Here is a 26,555-nt window from a genome sequence, read left to right as displayed (position 1 = left end):
TCTAGTGCCTAGCTAATTGGGAGCCATATATAAATTATGACTAGTCTCGATCGGTTTCGCAGCTGATCATTGCATTCAAGTATTTAAAGCACATGTCCACCATGAATTTCAGTTGTTAATATATATAGTTTGAAACTTGAGGTACTTAAATTTCTAAGGTTGATTAAGGTCGGTCGATAATCAAAACATGATATTCTATATATACCCTATATATATAGGCATTATGTAGTAGTGACCGAATAGTTTTTCAATGACCTACTTATAATTAATTGCAGTATGCGTATACGTTTAATTTAATTTAAGAATAAATCCAGTTAATTTGACCAAATCGGCCTGTAGGTGCAGAGACTACTGATTAAATTGACCAAAACTTTTGCAATATAAGTGAAGATCATTGAAACACATGCTTCTAGCCAAGCTACCTGGGAGAATTGTTTGATCAATGAACATGACCTTCACTGCATATTGATCAAAAAGTTTGGGCTACCATGGGGAAGTTAAACAACTAAATTGTTCATTAAATCCAAGTCCTGTGGCCACTTTATTGCAGCTTGTGGGCTTTCATAATACCGCTTATATTTATGACTTCAGTTAATTAGGTTGGGAATGCCAGTATAATGAATGTCGAAATCCATACCATTAGAGGGTTGTGCAAATTTACTGCACAATGTTCTTTTGCTTTAGAAGCTTCAAGCAAAAAAAAGCACTAAGAAATAATTATTTTTGCCCTACTGTGATCATTCCTTTTTAAGTGTTTTCTTAAAGATTATATGCAAGGGGCATGTTCATTAGATGTCCCCAACACGAAATTCTTTGGAAACCATTGTAAAATTGAGAGAATGAGAGCACAAAATATATCTTTATGTGCTTAAAGTATAACATAAAAAAACTCACACTGCATGTATAAGGAATATCAGTTTTTTAGCATCTATTCATTTGTAATCCATGCTAAATTTAACTTAGACAGATTCACATATTGTCTTGGGTTTTTTAATGTATAGCATTGTCATAGTTTCTTCAATGATATTGCGATCCTTCATCCATGATCAAGAGAAAACCTGTATTTTTAGTTCTTAATATTTTCTAACTTTGTGTTGATGAAGAGTTCAATACAATTCTGATATTCCTTATGCAATAGGCGTAATACCAAAAACCTTAGCCTTACTAGCTTTCAAAATACTGAAAGTCGTTGGACAGGTAATATACGTTACAGTATTGAAACTGTATCACTTACTCCAGTTGAAAACTAAATGGGAGACTCATCGTGAATATAAAATACACTCTTTTGACTCTTTCTTTGTGAAAATTAACTAAAAATTGGTAGTATTGTCACTCCTTACTGTCGATATTACGGTTCAACCATTATTATTTTCTGTTTTGTTCTTTTATTCTTTGCCCATTTCTTCTAGCTACGATACATGCATGATCCCGATTTTGTTGGCACAAGTTTATTTGCATGATCTAATCGTTTATTGGAAGATATTTCAGGTTCATCAATCGTGATCAATCCTTACCTTATAATATGACGTCCATAGCATGATCAAATATATTATGTGGTAAGTCTGCTGTGAATTGTTCCATCAGCTGTTTACATGCTGTAATGATTTGTCTATTTATTTATAAATATGCCATGTTTCCAACAGTTCAATGTTGTTTAATTATTATGTGAATCAGAATTATATTTAGCATATTTGTTTATTGATAAATGCTTAGAAACACATGGCTGATGCTTTTTACTTTGCAATTACAATTACTGCATGCATGCTTCATTATGATATGATTTGTAACTACCTAGCACACTTGTACAATATATTATTTGCCTTTAATTTTTCAGTCATTTGGTACTCATTGCATGGTGTGATTCTTCTCCCTATTTCATGCGTTGAAATCTTTAGATAAACTAATTATGTCGTATAGCCCGTTTTAGATGGATAGGAGTTGGATGAACTTGCCCGATAGACTTCGAAGTCCTGCATATGCCGAAGGGGTGAACCACTTCCTCACACTAGCACGAAGCCATGCTATGGGAAGTGACCGAATCCGGTGTCCTTGTCGGCTATGCTCTAATAATTTATTCTTGCCTTTCAGAGAGGTGGAGACTCACCTGTTCATTAAAGGGTTCAACCCTACTTACACCCAATGGATATTTCATGGGGAGGAGGAAACTCGCCCTTTGATTGATGTCGATTCTGATCCCGATCTCACTGATGAGGATGAATACATCGATGACATGGACCATATGTTAGATGACGTATGGGCAGGGACATTCCATAATGTCCCTCAAGGTAGCCAAGGCGACGCTATTCCAACAACTTCACACCCCTCCGTACCAGAAACTTCATGTAAACCTTCTTTTGATCAGCTACTAGAGGATGCCCGACGTCCACTTTTTACGGGGTGTACAAAATTTAGCAAACTCTCATTCGTTGTCAAGTTGCTACACATCAAAACCCTTGGTGGTTGGTCAATTAAGTCATTTGACCAGTTGCTTAACTTGTTGCGGGCTGCCTTTCCTGATGCTACATGCCCATCGTCATATGAAGAAGCACGGTCATTGGAGAGAGGGTTGGGGTTCAAGTACCACCAAATTCACGCATGCCCAAACGACTGTATATTATTCTGGAAGGAAAATGCTGATAAGAATGAATGTCCCGTTTGTAAGGCTTCAAGGTGGATGTCAACTACACATGGGACACGAGTTATTCCTCAAAAGGTGTTGCGTCATTTCTCGTTGGTTCCAAGACTGCAGGGGTTATATATGTCTACAAAGATATCCACTGATATGCGATGGCATAAAGACCAACGAGTCACAACTGATACCATTATGAGGCATCCAGCAGACTCTGAGTCTTGGAAGACATTTGATAAAGACCATAGTTGGTTTGCTGGGGACGCTCGCAATGTGAGGCTCGGTTTGGCCAGTGACGGTTTCAACCCCTTCAACAATTTAGCAAAACCGTATAGCATTTGGCCAGTTATCCTCGTGTCGTATAACTTGCCTCCTTGGTCATGCATGAAAGACCAATTCTTCATGACATCCCTACTTATTCCTGGTCCTAAATCACCAGGTAATGACATTGACGTTTACTTGCAGCCATTGGTTGATGAATTGGTTGAACTTTGGGAGCATGGGTTGCCTACATATGATGCCTCCACTAAAGGGACGTTTACGTTGCATGCTGCTTTGATGTGGACAATCAATGATTTCCCTGCCTATGGTAATCTCTCTGGGTGGTCAACTAAAGGAAAATTGGCATGTCCTTCTTGTAATGCCAATACAGAATCAAATTGGTTGAAGTTTGGGAGGAAACAGTGTTATATGGGACACCGTCGATTCTTATCGCCAGACCACATATGGAGATCGAAGAAAGGGTTGTTTAATGGTAAAGAAGATCACCGTATTCCACCAAGGGTGTTATCTGGATCAGACATTGTCAGTCAACTACATATGGTTGGGGATGTGCAATTTGGTAAATCCCGTAGAAAGAGAAAACGCACTTCGGAAGAGTTGAATTGGACAAAGATTAGCATATTCTTCAAGTTACCTTATTGGTCAACTCTTTTGATTCGGCACAATTTGGATGTTATGCATATTGAAAAGAACATTTGTGATAACATCTTTGGTACTTTATTGAACATTCCTGGCAAAACCAAAGATAACATCAATGCACGACGTGACCTGGAGATTTTGGGTATGCGGAAGGAATTACATTTGAGGCATGCAGGTGAACGGTTTACGCTGCCAACTGCAATGTACACACTCCACGGAGAAGAAAGGAATAAATTTTGTGAATGGTTGGTGGAGGTTAAGTTCCCTGATGGGTTTGCTTCCAATATTACCTGTTGTGTTTCCGTACGTGATTGCAAAATATCAGGGTTTAAAAGCCATGATTGTCATGTTTTCTTGCAACGCCTACTTCCTATCGCAGTTGGGGGGTTCTTACGACCTGACATTGCCTTGGCTTTGACTGAGCTCAGCAGTTTCTTCAAAAAGTTGTGTTCCCAAACAGTTGATATAACTCACCTATCCCAGCTTCAAAGTGATATTGTCATCATCCTATGTAAGTTGGAGATGATATTCCCCCCATCTTTTTTTGACGTAATGATCCACCTAGCTATTCATTTACCCCGTGAGGCTATACTTGGGGGTCCAGTACAATATAGATGGATGTATCCATTTGAGAGGTATCTTGGCAAATTCAAGCGGTATGTCAAGAATAAAGCACGACCAGAAGGTTCAATAGCTTAAGCATATATTCACCTTGAATGCCTAACTTTTTGCTCAATGTACCTTCAAGACGTTGAGACGAAGTTCACTCGAGTTGATCGCAACATTGATGGCGGAGGAGAGGACACCATAGATGGTTTCTCAATTTTCAATCAACATGTTCATCCCTTGGGCGTAGCATCTAATGTGAAATTAGATGATAAACTCCTTAGCTCAGCTCGATGGTACATTCTTAACAACTGCGTAGAGATTCAACCCTACATAGAGTATGCATCCTTCATATATTTCAAACAGTTACTTATGTTTTCCAATCACAGATTTGGGTAATTTTGTGTTATGTCTCCATGGTTTTTACATACATGGCCTTGGGTTTTGTGTGCAGTGAGCACTACGAGAAGTGTAAGTTGCATACGCCAAATTCTTGTGATCGCATGCACAAGAATGAGTTTCCAACTTGGTTCAAGAAACGTGTAAGTCCAAAATCCATTAAATACTTAGATATTTCCCCCACTAATACCGAACTCCTAACATGCTGAGGCGGTTCACCTTATCCTGGCAGGTTCAAGACCAACGTATAGTCAACCCGCAAGATGTTTCCGCAGATCTATATGCATTAGCTTGCGGTCCTGACCTTTGGGTTGCAACATATTCTGCTTGCATTATAAATGGGAAAAGGTTCCATTCAAAACAACGTGAACCATGGCGACGGACACAAAATTCTGGTGTTGTTGTAAAGGGGGAAAATTTGCCTAATAATCTAGACTTCTATGGTGTTATAAATGAAGTCCTGGAGTTACGCTATATGGGAGGGCGTCACGTTTACTTGTTCAGTTGTGATTGGTTTGACGTTAGTGATCAAAGACGGGGGGTCCGAGTGGACGTCCATATGACTAGTGTCAACATGTCACGCACTTGGTATAAAGACGAGCCATTTGTGTTGGCATGCCAAGCTTCCCAATGTTATTATGTAAAAGATTTACGGTTGTGTTGCCCAGATGACTAACACAAGAGGGGGGGTGAATTGAGTTGTATTAAAAAAATAACAATTATAAATCAAATATATAATATAAAATATAAACAAAATATGAAATAACAATAAATATAAGGAGTAAGGGTAAGAGAGAAGCAAACTCAGTATGTTAACGAGGTTCGGCCCCACTGCCTACGTCCTCGCCTCAAGCTACCCCTTGAGGATTCCCAAATTCACTATTCAACCTCCTTCAGGTGGAGATAGAAACCTATTACACCTTTGAACAACACCGCTACAAAGGATCCGTGTAGAACACCCTCTACACTTGCAATCACCTTACACGTGGTGATTCAACTATTCCCTGTGTAGAATACTTTCTACACACACAAGGGTTATACACACCCTTTTTCTGATACAAAAGCTGATAGTGGGTAGGTTATCAGAAAACACTCCTCAACGAGTGAAATAAGAACAATACAGCGCAAGCTATATCTCTCAAAATGAACAAGGATTAAGGCTCAATGTTTAGAGAAGAGAGAATGAAAGCTTTGAATGAATGTTGTATGCTCTTGGTGTTGTGAATGTGAAGCTCTCAAATGATCTATTTATAGGCATATGAGACTTCATATTCAAATTTAAAAAGATTCACATGTCAAAGACAACATCATTCATTTTTTCAAAAAATTCAAATAAAAGGTTCTTCTTTTTCAATTGTCAAAGACAACATCATTCACTTTTTCAAAGAATTCAAATAAAAGGTTCTTCTTTCTCAATTGTCAAAGACAACATCATTCACTTTTTCAAAAAAATCAAACCTAATCTTTTACTTTTGGCATATGACAAAATGAGCACACTTTCATTTTCAAAAAAATTCAAACCTAATCTTTTACTTTTTGTATAAGTCTAAAAAAGCATCAATCACTTTTGAAAATATTCAAATAAAACATGCACATGTGAAAGATGACAATCAATCATCTTTAATATTTTCAAAGTTCAACCCTTTAATCAAGGCATGCACATGCAAAAGATGACAATCAATCATCTTTCAAAATTTTCAAATTTAATTTTCAAAAATATTCATGCACATGTGGAAAATGTATTTTAATGCTTTATGATAAAATATTAATTTTGAGCATTAATCCTAATTTCGAATTTTGAAGAGATTTACAACATTACTCTATAATTTTAATGTGAACTTGTTCCCTTCTTGCTCATGCTTGTTTCCTTGATGTGCTTGACTCCATTGTGTAGACAACTTGAGCTTGAGACTTCTTTATTCTTTGAATTCATTTGTTATCATCAAAATCCATGTGTAGATTTATAATCACATGAAACTTGAAATCTTGAGTTCAACAATCTCCCCCTTTTTGATGATGACAAATATTTGATAGAACTTGAAACCTATATTAATACTTAAGCTCCCCCTGAAAATATGCGTTAGTTTTTCAAGCAAAAGTATAAATATAATTCCAAGCATATATAACAAGTTTAGCAATTTAAACAATGTTAATGTTCTAGTCTAACACTTCTCCCCCTTTTGGCATCATTAAAAAGGATCCGCAACAAGAAAATGGACTGAAGAAAACGATGCGTTTAATAGTCACTGTAGATAGTTGAAAAATGGAGCCGTCCGTGACCCGACAAGTGCTGCAAAGCCTCGAGGCCTAACTCTATGAATTTAATACGGCTGAAGATTTAAACAATCGCCTGATGTTGTTGACAAACGGGATTGAAGGCTCCGAGTTTCTATAAAAAAATGATCATTTTCATCTATCGGATGCCAAAAAAATAATCACTTCTTGACCTGAGTTCTGTTTTTCCACAACGATAGAATGGCTGAGCAATTCTCTTCCACTAATGTTCCAGACTTGAATCAGGAACCCTTGACGCATCAATCATCAATCTTCTCTCCTGAGGCCGTCAATACCATGATAGGAGCAGTGAACCGTTTTTCTAGTAAGGCTGATTCTGAGATTATTGCAGAATCAAGAATGCTCAGTAATCAATATGCTGCCTCTGTTACGATCATGTCTCGAAGGTTAATGGCGAGGGTGAGTGAGATTGATCATCTTAACATGCAAATATCTGAGTTACGACAGAAGCTTGCTAATAAGGATAGTGAGAATAAAAGGCTAAAGCAAGAAAACCAAGAGTTGAAAAAATTTGCAGATTGGTATGCTCATGATCTGCAACCACGAATAGAAGAGCTGGAACGAGAAAGGGTTCAGATACAAGGTCAACATCGGCAGATAACAGCAGAGGTTCATCGTTTACTAGAAAAATAGGGACAATCTACTGTTAATCTCGCTGGCTTAGTAAGAAAACTTTTGACAATGTGTGTCCAGCATATCTTGTATTTCTTTTGACTAAATAAGATTTGAAGAGAAAATAGTTTGTCTTATTCTTTATGCTATCTCTATAAAATCAGTCCTGAAGTTCATCTAATCCGCATCAAGTTTTCATCTCATCTCTATAACTCATCTGCATTCCTTCAGCATTCTCGTTTTAAGCCTTCTATTCTTTTCTCAATGGCTCATTCTTCTAACATTTCTCTAGATCCATCCATGAGGCATTCTGCATCTCAACCTCCTGTTCTTTCTGCAGCTACCATTGGTGCCATGTTGCAGCAAGAAAATAATAATCTGACTAATAAGTCAGATTCTGATGCTATTTATGACTTGGTGAGTCTTGGGACTCGCTACTCTTCCTCTATTGTGGCTTTTTCTCAGCGGCTACAAGCCAAAAATCACGAAGTTGAAAAGCTCAAAGAACAAATTGTTGTACTTCAACAAATTGTTCAAGAGTCTCACACAAGGGAAGGAATCATTCGGCAGAAGAATAAACAGTTGAAATCTTTATTAGATTCTTCATTCCGCTTGCCGGTTCCCATGAATAAGAATGACATGATATTGTATGAAGAGAATGAGCGTCTCAAACATGAGGCTAAGAATCTCAAATTTATGTAAAAGTATTAAAAAAAATCTATCTCTATTTTTATTGACTCTGGTCTATCTTTTAAGAAATATTCATAGCATGCATCATACCTATTTCTCTTCTGATCATACATAATCTATCTTCTGGTAAAGGTTTTGTGAAAATATCTGCTAACTGATCGTGTGTGTTTGTGAACTCTAACATTATATCACCTTTTTGCACATGATCTCGAAGAAAATGATACCTTATTTCAATATGCTTAGTTCTAGAATGTTGTATTGGGTTCTTTGAAAGATTTATAGCACTTGTATTATCACATTTGATTGGAATGTGATTATACATGAGTTTAAAATCTTCAAGTTGTTGCTTCATGTAGAGAACTTGAGCACAACAACTACCCGCAGCAACATATTCTGCCTCAGCAGTAGATAGTGCAACAGAATTTTGTTTTTTACTAAACCAGGAAACTAATGCATGACCTAAGAAATGGCATGCTCCACTAGTGCTTTTTCGATCTATTTTACAGCCAGCATAATCTGCATCTGTGTAGCTGATTAGATCGAAAGATGTGTGCTTAGGGTACCATAACCCTAGGTTAATTGTACCACTAAGATATCTAAGAATGCGCTTAACTGCAATTAAATGTGATTCTTTTGGAGATGATTGAAAACGTGCACATAAGCACACACTAAACATAATATCTGGTCTACTGGCTGTTAAATATAATAAGCTACCAATCATACCTCGATATATCTTCGAGTCAACTGGCTTACCGGATTCATCTTTATCAAGTTTAGTTGATGGGCTCATTGGTGTTCCAATTTCCTTAGCATTTTCCATCCCAAACTTCTTCAGTAATTCCTTAATATATTTTGATTGATTGATGAATGTCCCACTTTTTGCTTGCTTAATTTGCAATCCGAGAAAGAATGTAAGTTCACCCATCATGCTCATCTCAAATTCTTCCTGCATAGTCTTAGCAAAAACTTGACACATATTTTCATTAGTAGCACCGAATATTATATCATCAACATAAATCTGAATCAAAAGAATATCATCATTTTCATATTTAATGAAAAGAGTTGTGTCGATTTTTCCTCTTGAAAAACCTTTTTCAATCAAGAAACCACTGAGTCTCTCGTACCAAGCTCTAGGAGCTTGTTTAAGTCCATATAGTGCTTTTGTGAGTTTGAAAACATGATTTGGGGAAATATGATTTTCAAAACCTGGAGGTTGCTCAACATATACCTCTTCATTTATAAAACCATTTAAGAAAGCACTTTTAACATCCATTTGAAAAAGTTTGAAATCTTTATAACAAGCATATGCAAGTAGCATTCGAATAGCTTCTAATCTTGCGACAGGTGCATATGTCTCATCATAATCGATTCCTTCTTCTTGATTAAAACCTTGGGCTACAAGTCGAGCCTTATTTCTAGTAATGACTCCAGACTCATCTTTCTTGTTTCTAAAAACCCATTTTGTTCCAATAATAGTATAATTTTTGGGTCTAGGAACAAGTGTCCAAACATCATTTCTTTCAAATTGATTCAACTCTTCTTGCATAGCTAGAATCCAAGATTCATCAAGAAGTGCGTCATCAATATTTTTGGGTTCAATTTGAGATAGAAAAGCAGTATGATTACAAATATTTCTAAGAGATGATCGAGTACTTACACCTTGTGAAGGTTCTCCCAAAATTTGTTCCACTGGATGATCTTTCACAAATTTCCACTGTTTGGTTGCATCTTGTATTAAATTTTGATGATCTTTCCTGATGGCTCCATGTTGAACTTCCTCTATTGCTTTCTCTTTGTTGAGATTGAGACTTTCTGTGTTATTTATACCTTCTATTTCTTCATCAATAGATTTCTTGGAGAGTGGAGAATTAGATTCATCAAATACTACATGCATAGATTCTTGTACAGTTAAAGTCTTTTTGTTGAATACTCTATAAGCTTTACTATTAGTAGAATACCCGAGAAAAATACCTTCATCAGATTTTGCATCAAACTTGCCTAAATTATCTCTGTCATTCAAAATAAAACATTTGCATCCAAATACATGAAAGTAACCAATGTTGGGCTTTTTCTCATTCCAAAGCTCATAGGGGGTTTTATCTAATTTAGACCTTAACATAACTCTATTTATAACATAACATGCAGTACTTACCGCTTCGGCCCAAAAATAACTAGGCAAGTTGTTCTCATTGAGCATTGTTCTTGCCATCTCTTGAAGAGATCTATTTTTCCTCTCTACTACCCCATTTTGTTGAGGAGTTCGAGGAGCAGAAAAATTATGAATAAAACCGTTTTCATCACAAAATGTTTCAATATTTTTATTAACAAATTCTTTTCCCCTATCACTTCGGATACTTGAAATAGTATAGCCCTTTTCATTTTGAATTCTCTTGCATAACTTGGTAAAGGCATTATGTGCCTCATCTTTATGAGCAAGAAAGATGACCCAAGTATATCTAGAGAAATCATCAACAATAACAAATGCATAATATTTTCCTCCTAGACTTGCAACTCTATTTGGTCCAAAAAGATCCATGTGTATCAGTTGCAATGGTCTAGTAGTGGAAATATGTTTCTTAGTTTTAAAAGAAGTTTTTGTTTGTTTACCAAATTGACATGCATCACAAATTTTGTCTTTAAGAAAATATGTTTTTGGTAAACCTCTCACAAGATCATTTTTTGAAAGTTTGGAAATAAGTTCCATGTTGGCATGACCTAATCTTCTATGCCATAACCAACTAGTTTCATTTTGAGCTGACAAGCAAATAGCATCTTGTGAGGTAATTTCTTCAAAATCAATTGTATAAACATTATTGTTTCTAAAAGCAATAAAACAAATATTACAATCATGATCATTCAAAATAATGCATTTATCCATTTTAAAAGTAACTGTAAATCCTTTATCACATAATTGACTTATGCTCAAAAGATTATGTTTTAAACCTTCAACAAGTAGAACATCTTCAATTATGAGAGAAGATTCATTACCAATTTTACCTATTCCCACGATCTTCCCTTTCGAGTTGTCTCCAAATGTCACGTGTCCTTCTTCTTTAGATCTAAGATCAAAGAACTTAGTCTTGTCTCCCGTCATGTGTCTTGAACATCCACTATCTAAAAACCACTTATTTTTGCTTGTGGATGACTTCATGCATACCTATAAAAACAATTAAAATGATTTTTCTTGGTACCCAAGTTCTTTGGGTCCTTTATTTATTAGTATTAGAAGAAACAAGATTTTTAGGTACCCATATGGCCCTAATAGTCATTGTATGATTTCTTCTAATAGGACAAGTATGATAATTATGACCATTTCTATTACAAAAATTACAAATAGCATGTGACATATATGAAAAACTTGAATGATTATAATAATATCCTTTTTTGACAAAATTATTTTTATGAAAAGAATTTTGAATATTAGTCTTTGAGGTAGAATGATTATTAAAGAAATTTTTATAAGGTTTGTATTTTTGTTTTGGCATATATCCCAAACCTGCCTTGTCAAAAACACATCTTTGACTACCAAGAAGTTTTTCAAAATTTCTTTTTCCATTCGTAAAGTTTTCAACAATATTTTCTAAATCGGTTTTCTTCTTATTCAATTCAAGATTTTCATCTTTCAAAATGATACTTTCTTTTCTTAAAATTTCAATTTCGTTTGTTAAAGAAGAATTTTTCTTTTTCAAAGCAGTATACTTTATACCCAATTTTTCAAATTCCTCATAAATCTCTTCTAAAACATTTTGCAATTCTTCATATGAAGGATTTTCAATATTATCAAGATTTGTTACCTCAATGTCATCTTTAGCCATAAGACAAAGATTTGCTGATTCTTCATTGCTTGCTTCACTATCTGAGCTACTTGAATCATCATCCCATGTAGCTTTCATTGCTTTCTTGCCCTTGTTTCGATCTTTCTTTAGCAGAGGACAATCTGGCTTGATATGACCAGGTTTATTGCATTTATAACAAATTAAAGTGTCGTTTTTACCTGAATCTTTCTTGGAAAACTTTTTGAAAGATTTCCTCGGAGGAGTTCTATTTTTCTTCAAGAACCTCTGAATTCTTCTTGTTATCATCGCAACTTCTTCATCTTTATCGTCATTTTCCTCATCTTCATCACTTTCACTTTCATGAGGAACAGCTTTAAGTGCTAAGCTCTTCTTTGGCTTTCCTTCTTCTTCTCCTCTTTTCAATGTGTACTCATGGGTGATAAGTGACCCGATGAGTTCATTGACTTCGAGCTTCTTGAGGTCTCTAGCTTCAAGAATCGCTGTAACTTTTGATTCCCAACGTTTTGGTAAAGAGTTGAGAATTTTTCTTACTATCTCCACCTTGGAATAAACTTTGCCAAGAGCTGTCAAGCTGTTTATGATGTTAGTAAAACGAGTGTGCATACTAGAAATAGATTCATCATCATTCATCTTAAACATTTCATATTCATGAGTAAGAATATAAATTTTTGATTCCTTGACTTGCGAAGTTCCTTCATAAGTTACTTCCAAGTTATCCCAAATTTCCTTTGCCGTAGCGCAATTCATTATTCTATTAAACTCATTTCCATTAAGAGCATTATATAATAAATTCATAGCAGTTAAATTTAAAGTATAAAGTCTATCGTCTTCACGATCAAACTCTTCTTCTTCCTTTTTGACCTTTACTCCACCAACCACTTTTGTTGGAATATAAGGTCCATTTACAATACATTTCCATATTTCTCTACCTTGAGCTTGAAGAAATATTCTCATTCTAACTTTCCAGAATGAGTAATTATCTCCACAAAAGAGTGGAGGCCGACTACTAGATTGACCTTCACCAAATGAAGCTGCAATGTTAGCCATAAGATCTTAACTCAAAAGATAGTTAATCTTATAATAGAGCTCTTAGCTCTGATACCAATTGTTGCCCAGATGACTAACACAAGAGGGGGGGTGAATTGAGTTGTATTAAAAAAATAACAATTATAAATCAAATATATAATATAAAATATAAACAAAATATGAAATAACAATAAATATAAGGAGTAAGGGTAAGAGAGAAGCAAACTCAGTATGTTAACGAGGTTCGGCCCCACTGCCTACGTCCTCGCCTCAAGCTACCCCTTGAGGATTCCCAAATTCACTATTCAACCTCCTTCAGGTGGAGATAGAAACCTATTACACCTTTGAACAACACCGCTACAAAGGATCCGTGTAGAACACCCTCTACACTTGCAATCACCTTACACGTGGTGATTCAACTATTCCCTGTGTAGAATACTTTCTACACACACAAGGGTTATACACACCCTTTTTCTGATACAAAAGCTGATAGTGGGTAGGTTATCAGAAAACACTCCTCAACGAGTGAAATAAGAACAATACAGCGCAAGCTATATCTCTCAAAATGAACAAGGATTAAGGCTCAATGTTTAGAGAAGAGAGAATGAAAGCTTTGAATGAATGTTGTATGCTCTTGGTGTTGTGAATGTGAAGCTCTCAAATGATCTATTTATAGGCATATGAGACTTCATATTCAAATTTAAAAAGATTCACATGTCAAAGACAACATCATTCATTTTTTCAAAAAATTCAAATAAAAGGTTCTTCTTTTTCAATTGTCAAAGACAACATCATTCACTTTTTCAAAGAATTCAAATAAAAGGTTCTTCTTTCTCAATTGTCAAAGACAACATCATTCACTTTTTCAAAAAAATCAAACCTAATCTTTTACTTTTGGCATATGACAAAATGAGCACACTTTCATTTTCAAAAAATTCAAACCTAATCTTTTACTTTTTGTATAAGTCTAAAAAAGCATCAATCACTTTTGAAAATATTCAAATAAAACATGCACATGTGAAAGATGACAATCAATCATCTTTAATATTTTCAAAGTTCAACTCTTTAATCAAGGCATGCACATGCAAAAGATGACAATCAATCATCTTTCAAAATTTTCAAATTTAATTTTCAAAAATATTCATGCACATGTGGAAAATGTATTTTAATGCTTTATGATAAAATATTAATTTTGAGCATTAATCCTAATTTCGAATTTTGAAGAGATTTACAACATTACTCTATAATTTTAATGTGAACTTGTTCCCTTCTTGCTCATGCTTGTTTCCTTGATGTGCTTGACTCCATTGTGTAGACAACTTGAGCTTGAGACTTCTTTATTCTTTGAATTCATTTGTTATCATCAAAATCCATGTGTAGATTTATAATCACATGAAACTTGAAATCTTGAGTTCAACAGGTTGAAAGGGAATTGGTATGTTGTTCAGAAGTTCACAAATAGGAATGTTTACGACATTCCACCAATACCGAGGGCATTAGATGATAATGATGTCGAATCAAGTGACGATGATGCCTATCAAGATGATGTTCCATCATATGAGTATGCTCCTATGCATTGTGATGATGATCTAGTCATAACTCCACTAAGTAGGACTGATATAGAACCTATAAGTATTGATGCCCCAGAAGCTATGCATTTGGGCCGTGACGATCAGAATACCAGAGATCTCATCAACAATGAGGCCTTTGCTTAAGCTTCAGAAGATGGTTATGGCGATGGGGAATATTCAGACGAGGAATATTTCTCGGCAGATGAAGAGTCAATGTCGAATTAGACCACTAAATGTGCTTTGTATATAAGGTAAACAAATTCATATTATTTGACTACTGGACTTCAATGGCCATAACCTTTACTACTAATATGTCATCATCCTACTTATTAGTGATAGCTATTCTATAATAAATGCATTATCCTGTACTGTGCGATTTATTGATGGTTGTAGTGTAATGAAAATATTCTTGTGCAGGGCGCTTTAATATCTACTTGGGGCAACTTGGGTAGTAAGTGGCCAAATGGCCGTTATTTATTGCTTGCTTGTGTTACTGGAGTCTTTGTGTTGATTCTAGCCAAACATCATAACACATGTACTAACCATGGTTATGGATGTGTGCTGTTACTGCAGGTGATAAAATGAACTAAGCTGTAACACGACAGCCTGCTGTTGTAGCTAAATGTTAGCTGGTCAAAGTCGACTACTAAGTCTATGCTATAGTGCATGTGATGTACTATATAAAACTAACCATGTGCAACTTGAATGAGATGCGTTTGAAGAGTAAAAATTGTATTTTTTACTGCATCCATAATTATGTCCAAAATTAAGTAATGCATGAAGTTATAAGTAGAGAGAAAATGTGGACATTGTGTAGCAACGATTAGTAATGTGGAGATGCAGTAGGAGCATGGAGAAAATGCAAACTGAAGCTCATTTTTATAACTTATTGCTTGGTATCTTAATATTAGAATAAAATGCAGTCCATATAGACAACATGCACAATTACAATTGAACATATTAATGATACTTCTAGTGCCATACACATAACTGAACTGCATGAGTATTTTACATGGGCAGTGCATTACAATTGAGTTATCCCAATAAAGCTAGCCTGGGTATTCACCGTCGATATATTGGAAGATTTTCTTGATAAATTAACTTGTAATGAGATGATCACTTAATGCATGGTATAAATATAGTGGAACTTGCCCGTTATTTTTAGCTCCATATAAGGACCAGAATCGAGTTGACAGAGTCTGCAGGTGAAATCTTGTCCAATAATGAAAAAGAATCCAAAGCATTTTAAACTAATTCGTTGAAATGGCTGTGTTGCACTTTCCAATTGGCAGATGACCATAGACAATTGGAAAGTGAGGTAACTAATATAGATATAATTACTATATTGTATGCAAGGGGAGACAAGCATAGATTAAAATAATTGGACTCATTTGGGCCAATATAAGGGAGTTCTTAAATAATTACTAAAATGTGTTTCAACTGACGAAAGTTGGTGATAAGGAAAAACCTGGGTATTCAAAGGTAACATGCTGATAACAGGCACCCAGACAGAGAAGCTGCACTAAAGGTTCTGGTTAATTGATATTTCCAAATTGCAAGCTTTCTTCCCAGTATTAGATATGCATAATATATTATGGTGTCAGTTGTGGGCAGTATTATAAAATTGTAAACTTTGAAATTCTTATCAACACTAAGAATTAATTAATGCTACTGCAAATTAAGACATGATGTATTATAACACAATACATCAGAATCAAGAGACGTTTCTAAGTAAATAATTTGATTTACTTAAAAGCTAATTTCAGGTAAATGGTAACTTAAATTATTTAGTGTAAACTTAATAAAAACCTGATGTGAAAATAGCTGGATTTAATATCAGTGGGGTGGGGGGAAAGTTTTGGCACTGGATTTTATTGGGCGGGAGACTGTTTACTGAAAGTTGGAAAAGTAGGGGTAAATTTGGAAGTTGCCCCATTTAAACTATTGCATATCAGCTGAATGAAGTACACAGTTGGTGCTGATCATACATATTTCGAAGCTGAAGAACTTGCCACTCTAGTTTTCTCAGTTGAATTCAGCTACTGCTCTTGGCTTCCATATTTCTGAGGAAAGTTTGGGCCTTCTTGCTGCAAAACTGCCAACACCCACTTGGTAAGAGGTGCTAAATTTCAGACTTGCTGTTAAAAGGTTCAAGGTAAGTGAGGAAGGTATTTCTTGTTCTGTGTATTCATTTATAGCTTTTCATGAAGACACAAAGGCTGGTTTGTTCTTCTATAGGCATGCTTCTATCGTTTCATTTTCTGGACAACATGAATAAATGTTGTTCATGATTTCCTTACTGGTTTCCCGTTGTATTTCTTCTTTTTCTTGTTCTTTGCGATTCATGCTGAAATTTTCTAATGGGAGGGAAGTTGGAGATTGAGAGGGTTGTAGTGATTTCTGTTGGGTGGGCTGATTTGACAGTGTGTATATGATGTGGACACTATATATATTCTTCAGAGTTATGTGGTATAACTCTATAGAGAGTTCTCCATTACATGGAGAGTGAAATGTTGTTGAGTACATAGTCCAACAACAGAAAAAAAAATGGTGATATAAAAGGTTAAGCTTAACCAAACCTGTTACGATCCAGGTTAGGTTTGGCTTGGAAGAATGCAATGCACGGTCATTTAACAACACTTTTGTTCCTATTCTTACCCTTGGTACTAGCATAAAAGGCCAGGCTTTGAACTCCATACATATTAACAGATTTTTTGATTAAATCATAGTCAAGTATGCTTACTAGTGAATTGAAATGCTGATAATTGAAGTATTATAATATCTTGATCCATATCAGAAGCTAGTGTTGATGCCTGACTCATATTGGGCAGGTCATGCTACATGCCCAGTAACCATCCGATCACTTCAAGAAGACAGATTCATTTTGGCAACCCTTGGATTACCAACCAGGTAAGTTGCTACCTAACCAACAACAGCATTGGTCCAGTACAAAATATTCAAGGAGGTAATCTACTTTCCTTATGTTAGGTTGAGATTATTCAGCTGCATGGTAAGTGAGGAAGTGCAGATGTAGGACCATATATTGCATGCCTAACTTCAAACTTTGAAATAACATGCTGTAAATTTGGCTATAGAGGGAAGCTGTTAAGACTATAAGGCCAACTTGATAATAGTAACTTATTTTGCTGCATAGGTTGATATGGGTTATTACGGAATAAATGAGCTAACATAAACAGCCGTAAGTTGTTACTTGAGTTGTCTTAAGAAATAGTATTAAGACAGGGAAGCACTGGTTAGGACTTCTTGTAAATGGAACTTAAGAATCTAAACTCTATTGATATTGCTCTACTATTATACCTGTAGGTTGATTGCAAGCTGCATGGTGTTGCTTTGGCAGTGTTTTACATCTTGTCAAATAGTGGTACATGTTCTGTGTAGAGCAATTTAAATAACATGTTCTGTGTAGAGCAATTTTAATGACATGAGTAGGAAATCTAGCCAAAAACGAGCAAAACATAAGATTTGGGTAAAGTGCAGTTTTTCCCACTTAATATAAATATAGACTTGCATGCAGTTTTCTTGTACTCTGTAATATTACAGAACAGTAAACTTTCTGTGTTAGGGAGAATGTTTGACAGAATTTGACCTGGAATTAATTTATATTTATTGCATGATCTATTTTGATACATGAACTGACTCAATCACCTAAAGGGGGAGGTTCAGTAATATAACCCTTTAGGCTGTAGGAGATTTACTTCATTGATTGACAATCAATGATTTTCAGATCAAGTTGGATAAGTAGATGGAACAAAGTGGGAGAGCAAGGGGTAGAGGAGTTCGACAATTTAAAAGACGAGGTAGACCTTTTTCAAGAGGCCGACGACGGCCTCCACTTATTTGCCGATGGAGTCAGCTAGAGGGTCAAGGCGAGAGCTCTGATGAGTCAACACAGCCACAATTACATGAAAGAATTCATGCAAACGACAACCCAATACCAACAACGGACACTAATAGAGGGTGTATTTCGAGATGGAGTCAGCTAGAGGATCAAGACGAGAGATTTGATGAGTCAACACAACCACCCTCCAAAGAAGGAAATACTGTCAATGCTGATCCAATATCGACTCATGACACTAATAGGGACAATATATGGCGATGGAGTCAGCGAGAGGGTCAAGGCGAGAGCTATGATGAGTCAACACAGCCACCATCCGCATTCAGAAATACTGTCAATGGCAATCCAATACCAACAGTGGACACTAATAGAGACCCTATTTGGCGATGGATAATGCGAGAGGTTAATGGGGAAATGCATGATGAGTCAACACAGCCACCCTCCATAGAAAGATATCCTGTCTACGCCAATCCAATACCGACAACAGACACTAATAGAGACAATATTTGGCGATGGAGTCAGCGAGAGGGTCAAGGAGAGGACTATGATGAGTCAACACAGCCACCGATACATGAAATTAATAACCCCAGAACCAATCCGATAACAGGAGCCATTTCTACTAGAGACAATATTGGTAAGGCATTAGTTGTGTTATTCATGTACCTTTAGAATCAAGTGACTTGCAATACAATATATTACAGCTTGCTGTTTTGGGTAATTTTATATTGTTGTCAGTAAATAATTACTGCATTATTTTCACATTTTAATGACAGAGGACGAAGCTGCAGTTCCTGTAACAAACGTTGGACAACAGAAACGTGGACGTGGGCCCACTAAGTGTACCGAGTTCGATAAATTAAGGAGGCACGAGAAAGTACCTTTGAGAATAAATGATGGGGAGACAGCACCTTGCTGTGAGAATGCCTTATTCTTTACAACACGAGTAACGTGGATTTTAAAACATCATGTGGACATGAGCTTTGCAAGATGGACGGACGTACCCAAGTCCGTTAAGGATGAGTTGATTGACAGGGTCAGGGTAAGACAATATACACAGCTGTAGGTGCCTTGGTATAAGGAAGGCCACTTAACTATGGGTTAGATGACCATAGTTTATTTTTTGTGTAGGGTGACTTTGAATTAGATTGGGAACTTAAGAACCATCGGTTGGCAGTTTGGAAGCAGCTGCGTAAGAGATTTAACGCCTTCCACCATGAGCTTCACAAGAAGTATTTGGCATATGCGAGCATGAGGAGGCATTGGCTGGTGGGACAAGCTTGGTCGAGCCCTTGGTATGGGTTAAGCTATGTGGCCAATGGGGAAGTGATCACTTCAAGGTATGTTAAAGCTGTTGCTTATTGGGCTACCATTTTGTATATACAATATAGAAAAGTCTTGACAAAGGTCCATATAGTTGGCAGAAAAATAACCTGTTTACTTGCATGATGGCAGAAAATCTCAAACATAAATAAGGAGAATCGTATGAAGCTGAAGATTAATCACACTGCAGGGCGGAAATCGTTTGTGAGGATCCTAGAGGAAAAGGTATAGGGCTTGGGTTGGTTTGCTTCTAATTTATTCAAGCTGATTATGGTAATCTTAAGCTGCAAATCACAATTTCATGTGGAAAATTTTTAAACACACAGCCTTCTGTTACGATCAGTGATTGGAGGTAGTAATTGTAAGTTGCTGCAGTAATTGTAAACCAACAGATTTTTGCATGTTAAAAAATTCTGTATTAAAATCTAACTGGATTATGTGGTCAAAGATTTGCCATACTTATGTGCAATTTCCAGAGACAGCCATATAATGATGAGATTAGATTTATCAAAAATAGGACAAATGTGAGATTAGCATATTTGTGTATTACGGTTGCATGCAAAAATATAAGGCCATATACAAGCTAGGTTAGGGGTTATGTACCTCCAGGTATGCGCAATGTGGGGGGGAGAGATCAAAGGGGTTGTTGTTAGATGCATGTACGGTGATAAAATAAAGCACTGTTTTCCACAAGAGTTGATGCTATGTCTATATTAGCTGTGCAACCAGTTATGGTATTGTTATGAATTTTCATGGACAAATGGTTGCAGGTGATAGTTAAGAACATGATCGAAGACGTTAGACTTGCCACTAGATTATTAACTTGCAATGGATATATGCATTACATTTGAATCATAGGGTAAGACAAAGTGTTGTAAATTGATGAAAAATCCAAAGCACATCTAGTCCTGGGGAATCAGATTTTGTAACTGTGGCTGTACACTAATTTATTCACTGCAGAATTTGTTATGTACTATATGTCTTAAGGCCTTTGGGTTTTATGGTTGTTGAACCATGTAACAAAATTGGATGTTTTATTAACAAATAGCGATCCGAAGGAGCAAACTTAGTGGACTTCTACAAAGCAGTCCGTTGGTCAAAGAAGAATGATAGATTTGTCACAGATGCCAGTGAAGAGATTTATGTAAGCCATCTCAAATCTTTCAGCCCAGATAGACTAAAAGGCATAGTTAAAATAATGGTGAAAATCTGTACCATGGTTTCATAACAGAAACATGATGAGTAATTGATTTTACACTATGTGCAGAAGGAGATGGCTGGAAAGATGGATGACTTAGCCCCTGAGAATCGCACTGATGAGGCAGCTAAGGCTGTCTTTAGGGAGGTACTTGGGCATAGGCCAGGATATGCACGAGGCCTCGGAGAGATGGTGATACTAGAGTCTACAAGAGAAAAGGACGTGTTACAAGCTAAAGAGTATGCCCTGTTAGTGGAAAAACATAAGAAAGATGCAGAGGACTACAAGAGTCAACTAGACCGTGTGAGGGAAGAAATGCGAGTGGTTGTGGAGCGTCAAACTGAAACTGATGCTTTGTTGAGGAGTTTCATGGCTTCATTTCAGTCGCGCGAGGGAGATACACTTCGGGGGAGGCAGTGACCCCCGAGCTGCATGAAAAAACCTTTTAGCAATTTTTTGACAGATTTTGGGTGCATTTTTTGTGGGTTATTATAGTGCATGCCTACTGCATGCTTTTTGGGAAAGGAGGAGAGGGTGGCTGGGGGAATACATATAAATATATAACTATATATATGTAGCAAACTGCTGTCTATCTATGCCTTGGGTTCGAACTGGAGTATATTTTTGGAAGCCAAAATGCAGTGGGATGGCTGGGGGAGGTTCAAATATTTCTCTAGCTGGCCATATATGACATGGTTAATGAACAGAGTAGATGTCAGTTTTAAGCTAGTAAGTTAGGATATTAGGGGAGAAGTTCAATGGGTTACATACTCAAAGCTGAATTAGTAAAAAATTCAAAATGTAAGTATATATATTTTTCACAGGAACTCGTGAATTCACCCAATCACACTCTCTCTATTATTACACTCACATTGACAGGGATGTTGGTATGCAGGTACAACATAGAGGGCAGTGATGGAATTGGTTGCCTTTGGGCTGTGGCAACTGGACAGCAATATGGGGGACGACATCTCCAGCAAATCCCAAAACGAAATGTTCAAGTGTAATGAAAATGGTTGCAGATGTCTGGAAATATGTTACATTTCCTTGAAAGGTGGGGAAAATTACAAAAGTTAATGTTTCTGTTGGGATGACTGTGTTGTAGTGATGATTATGAGTTGGTTTGTTGATTCATGCTATTGAAAAAGTTTCATCAATATATTATGATAAATAAAGAGAGCATAGGATACTCATAAAAAAAAATAAAGAGAGCATAGGTTTTAGATGTGCTTTGATGGGCCTGTGTACAGAATTTTTCTCAAATTTGGAAAAACTTTGGCTGTCATTTTGGTTATGCGTTGTAGTTTAAGAAAAAGTTGAGAATGCCAAAGAGATCAACATGTTATAGAGATTTAGTCATAACCATGCCATTCCCGTTTAGCAATCCTTTATTGCATTCATATATGCTTAGTCCAATAGTGTAGAAGACTGATGCATGTTGGCTTCTACAGATATGGGGCAGCACTTGAATCATCGACAAATTTTAATACCAAATGAATATACGGGGTGGTCTACACAGATTAGAGATAGAGGTTGGAGGAAGTAATGGGATTATTACTTCAAAAAGTGATAGCAAAATGGCCCTAAACTATGGTGTTCATTCATTTTCTCATCTTGTAGGTTGAAACTGAGTGGTTTATAGTATATGATACCCTTATAAATGATTTGAATTATAAGGCTACTAAAGATCATAAAGACCATTATTATTTCTAGCAACTTATGACTGTAAGTAATAGTTGGATGAGTATTGTCTATTCATGTAAAGGTGTTAAGTTAAAAGGAACACAACATACACCATAGATGCCAATAGAGGAACATTTGTATCCTAGCTAGGTTTAGTGAGATCTTGGAATGACAGCTAATTAGGTTGGGGTTTATTATTGCAGTGGCTGGATAGGAAGTCGAAATCCAGGTAATATATTCAGGGTTTGACAAGAAGTTTATTGTGAAACCATGACCAACTTCAGTAACTAGAAATAGGACAGTTAATTAGGTTGATATATAATGCTCAGATTTGATCATTATACAAATAATTGATCTCGAGAGAACTTACACTGGGTTAATTGACATTGCTAGTATTATAAGGGGATCATAATAGCGACGTATAACTGCTGTAGTTATATATGGGAAGTGAGTGACAGAAGCGACTGCAACTAGGCAGGTACATGAATATGTAAGCAATCATGTTAATTATGTCGGAAAAGTGATTTTTGCATACCATTAACAATTAAGTTAACTATATCTTTACACTGCATATATACCTCCATTGATGTTAAATGGGTTATGGAATGCAGGTGGTTGGAGGTAATGTGAAATCATTACAGTATTAATGGGCGGCCAGCTAGGGAATTTTTGCGGTACTGCTATATATGACCAACTTAAGCAGTTCTTACCACTCCAGCCACAAATGTGTAGGGCTATGCTGCAGTGCTCCATGACAGTTCAGAGGGCATGGACCAGAAGGTTAATTGAGTACCATTCAATTACAATATATCTATTGTAAGAAATCAGTCTCTCCTCTCTTTCTATGTGTGAATTATCCGAATGCACCAGTGTATATAAATGGATTTGTGAAAGTGTTTAAATACATGTGGTACTTTGTGGGGATTGGACTAGTTAGTAGGGGCTGGGCAGTTGGAAGGAAGTAAGAAAAATGTTCTGGAAACACAGGCCATTTATGTATTCCACCAAAATGGCACTTTATTTAGAGCTTGATGATCAATGAAGCTGTGGATTTTGGATGGCAATATTTTGTTTGGGTTGCAAGATGTGTTGAATTGAGAAAGTTCATTAGTTTCTTCAATTGCTCAATTGTTATGCAAGGGGTTACAGATTTCATATATGACACTAGACAATTCAAGAAATTCCAGTTTTTAGACTATTTATTGCATGAGCTACAAGACCCACATAGCAATTTCATAGTGAATGACTTAACAAGGGGGTTTAGGTGGTCTATTGTAGCAATTAGCATGGAATCTATATAACTGCTTGTTTATTAATGAAAAAAACTGATGAATAAATATAATTTTATATATATGGATATATAAAATTATATATATATATATATATATATATATATATGGATATATAAAATTATATATATATATATATATGGATATATAAAATATATAAGATTGTTGTGATCTTCATTTGACTAAGCACTTTTTCCAGAAACAGTTATTGACTTCTATTGGCAATGATAAATTTGGTAACCTGTGAATTCTCTCAACCCTTATGGAGAACACACATTTCAGATTTTTATTTTATATTTATGATAATATTGGTATATATATGATCTACTTAGTATGTTACCAAATTAATGACTAATATTGTCTTCTAAAATGCTCTACTGACAATATTATGATCTACTTATTAATTAAAGTAGCAGCTTACAAAAGCGTGTAAATGCCTGTTAATATGCAATATTGTATAGTCTGTGGGGAGAAATGTAGTACACAAAAATAGGGGCAAAACAACGTCCAATAGTTTTAAAATATGGTTTCCGTCGTATTCACGTATCTTGTAAAATAAATCGATGCAACAAAAACTAATATCTGCTGGAAAAGCCTCTAATATCCAGTAAAATAAATTGATTGCAACAGCTGGGACGAAAAAGATCTTTTAAGTAGGACACATTGCAACTAATTCCATTAAGGTTGCTGGCACTACAGTCTACCGCTTAATGCAGCGGCAATATATGGACGCTAGCTGGGTAATAGACAGGGGGGCAAAATAGCCAACTTGATGCGTCAGAGCTCTTTTCGTTGAGAAGGAAGGCATGGCAGCGATTTTCCAAAGCCGCAAACTGTTGGGTTATGCCGGCGACTTAAGAACAATATCTCGTTAGTTTTCAACCTTGTTGAGAAAGGACAGCATCAGCGAAAAACAGAGTATTTGTGGTGGATGGGCTACCGACGTAACGTTAGAAGTTACAGCGATTTAAATTTCAGTCGGGGATGCACCCCATAAATTGCAGGGGCATCGTAGCGGTAATGCGACGTTGTAAATCGACCCAAACACTTAGCTGCAACGATTACAATCGGAAATCTCCACAGCAGTTGCAACGGCTTTTCTCTGTTTTTCCCATCAGTAAAAAACGATGGAAAACATCTGCTTTGCCAACGATTCACGACATTAGCTGAGTTCCAGCAGTTGCAACGAAACTAAGGCGTCCAACATGCGACGAAGCCATGATTGTTGGTACAGGCCATCAGCTGCGAAATATAGGGTGATTTTCGAAGGATTCAAGAGCTGCAACAGGGCGTATTCTTTGTAGTGATATGTTTGGATTGTAAATGAAAATTAAACGTAAAACTTAATGTTTATAAATTCCAAGATCTTGATTATCATGATTTTCACAAACATAAATAACATACCGGAATTTATAGCGATTTCTTCAATTAATTCTTGATCTGAAAATGTAGAATTACGGAGATAGGTTTCTTTCTCTTAACCCTTTCTCTTAAATGAAAAGTTACATTCACATATATGATGATGGAAATCGTACAATACTTCTTAAATGGGTAGAGAGATGACCTACTTCATTTTGGTAACTGTTGACGGTTTAGTAATCGCTACTCCACTTCCCATCTAAGTCAGGAGTAAAATTAGGAAACTATTTATCTAATGGTATCAACCAATATTCTAGAGATTAGATTAGATAACTTCATTTTAATAAGAGACTAAAAGCCAAACACGTGTCATGTGGGACATTAAAAAAAATATCTAACATGATCTCATTGACAATTTCATTTGGATGAATATTCATAAGTTCAAGCTATTGCCTGTTGCATATGAATAAGACACATAACGCCAGAAAATAAGTACCCAACACTGGGAACTGTTGCATTATGCGTGTACTCCACAAGAAAATAAAAGTACCCAAAAACTTAAACTCGATTGAGATCCAAATCCTCAATTCCTATTCTTTGTTTGATGACACCAGGGAAAACTAGAACATTCAACAATTTAAGAAGAATAGAAAAACCCGAGTTAAGTCTTGTCTTAAGATGATCCATACAAAATATATATTGCTGCTTGCCAATTAACCTCTCGCCTGTAATGTGAAAGGAATCTTATGCAAAAATGGAACTGTATTTGACCATGATCGATCGGATCATACTCCCAGACCAGGTCTCGAAAATGCAGTATTTTTCCATTTTTCCTTCCTTTTGCACGTTTGAAAGACTGCTAAATTATGTTGACTTTAGTTTGTGGTCTCTCCATCAACTGAAAATGTTGGAAAAATAAACAAGTAATTAAGCTGAGCTCAGGTTAATCAATTGTGTTCTACCTTGCCAGGTTTTGGCCACCTGATATAAACTTCATATTGACTATAAAATCCTATAGGGTTTCTTTATGGTGTAAATATTAATACCGGTTTTTAAAAAGTAATTACTGAATACCAATAATAAAATAATTTAGGATAGGTTTAGATAGTGCAATGAGAATTTTAAATTTTAGATAAAAATTTAAAATATTAATTTTTAATATTCTTATTATTATTTTAAATTTTAAAAAATTTAAATTATTTATTATATTTTATATAAAAATTTAAAAATATTATAATAATAAGATGATTGGAGACATTACCTCACCCCAATTGTCAAAACTGTGGCTAGACGATATACCCCAC

The 26,555-nt window shown here is 35.8% G+C and overlaps 1 protein-coding gene across 1 annotated transcript; it reads left to right on the top strand.

Moving 5' to 3' along the window:
- Window positions 1-1,927: 1,927 nt before the first annotated feature.
- Window positions 1,928-4,249, top strand: LOC122292241. The gene has a single exon (XM_043100478.1). It carries the CDS (start codon window positions 1,928-1,930, stop codon window positions 4,247-4,249), a length of 2,322 nt encoding a protein of 773 aa, XP_042956412.1.
- Window positions 4,250-26,555: the final 22,306 nt, after the last annotated feature.

Source organism: Carya illinoinensis, chromosome 13, assembly GCF_018687715.1.
Source record: "Carya illinoinensis cultivar Pawnee chromosome 13, C.illinoinensisPawnee_v1, whole genome shotgun sequence".
Lineage (NCBI taxonomy): Eukaryota > Viridiplantae > Streptophyta > Magnoliopsida > Fagales > Juglandaceae > Carya > Carya illinoinensis.
This window is presented reverse-complemented; position numbering and strand designations above follow the sequence as displayed.

Excerpts from the sequence above, each read along its gene's own strand:
- LOC122292241 (XM_043100478.1), top strand. The coding sequence starts at position 1,928 with ATGGATAGGAGTTGGATGAACTTGCCCGATAGACTTCGAAGTCCTGCA.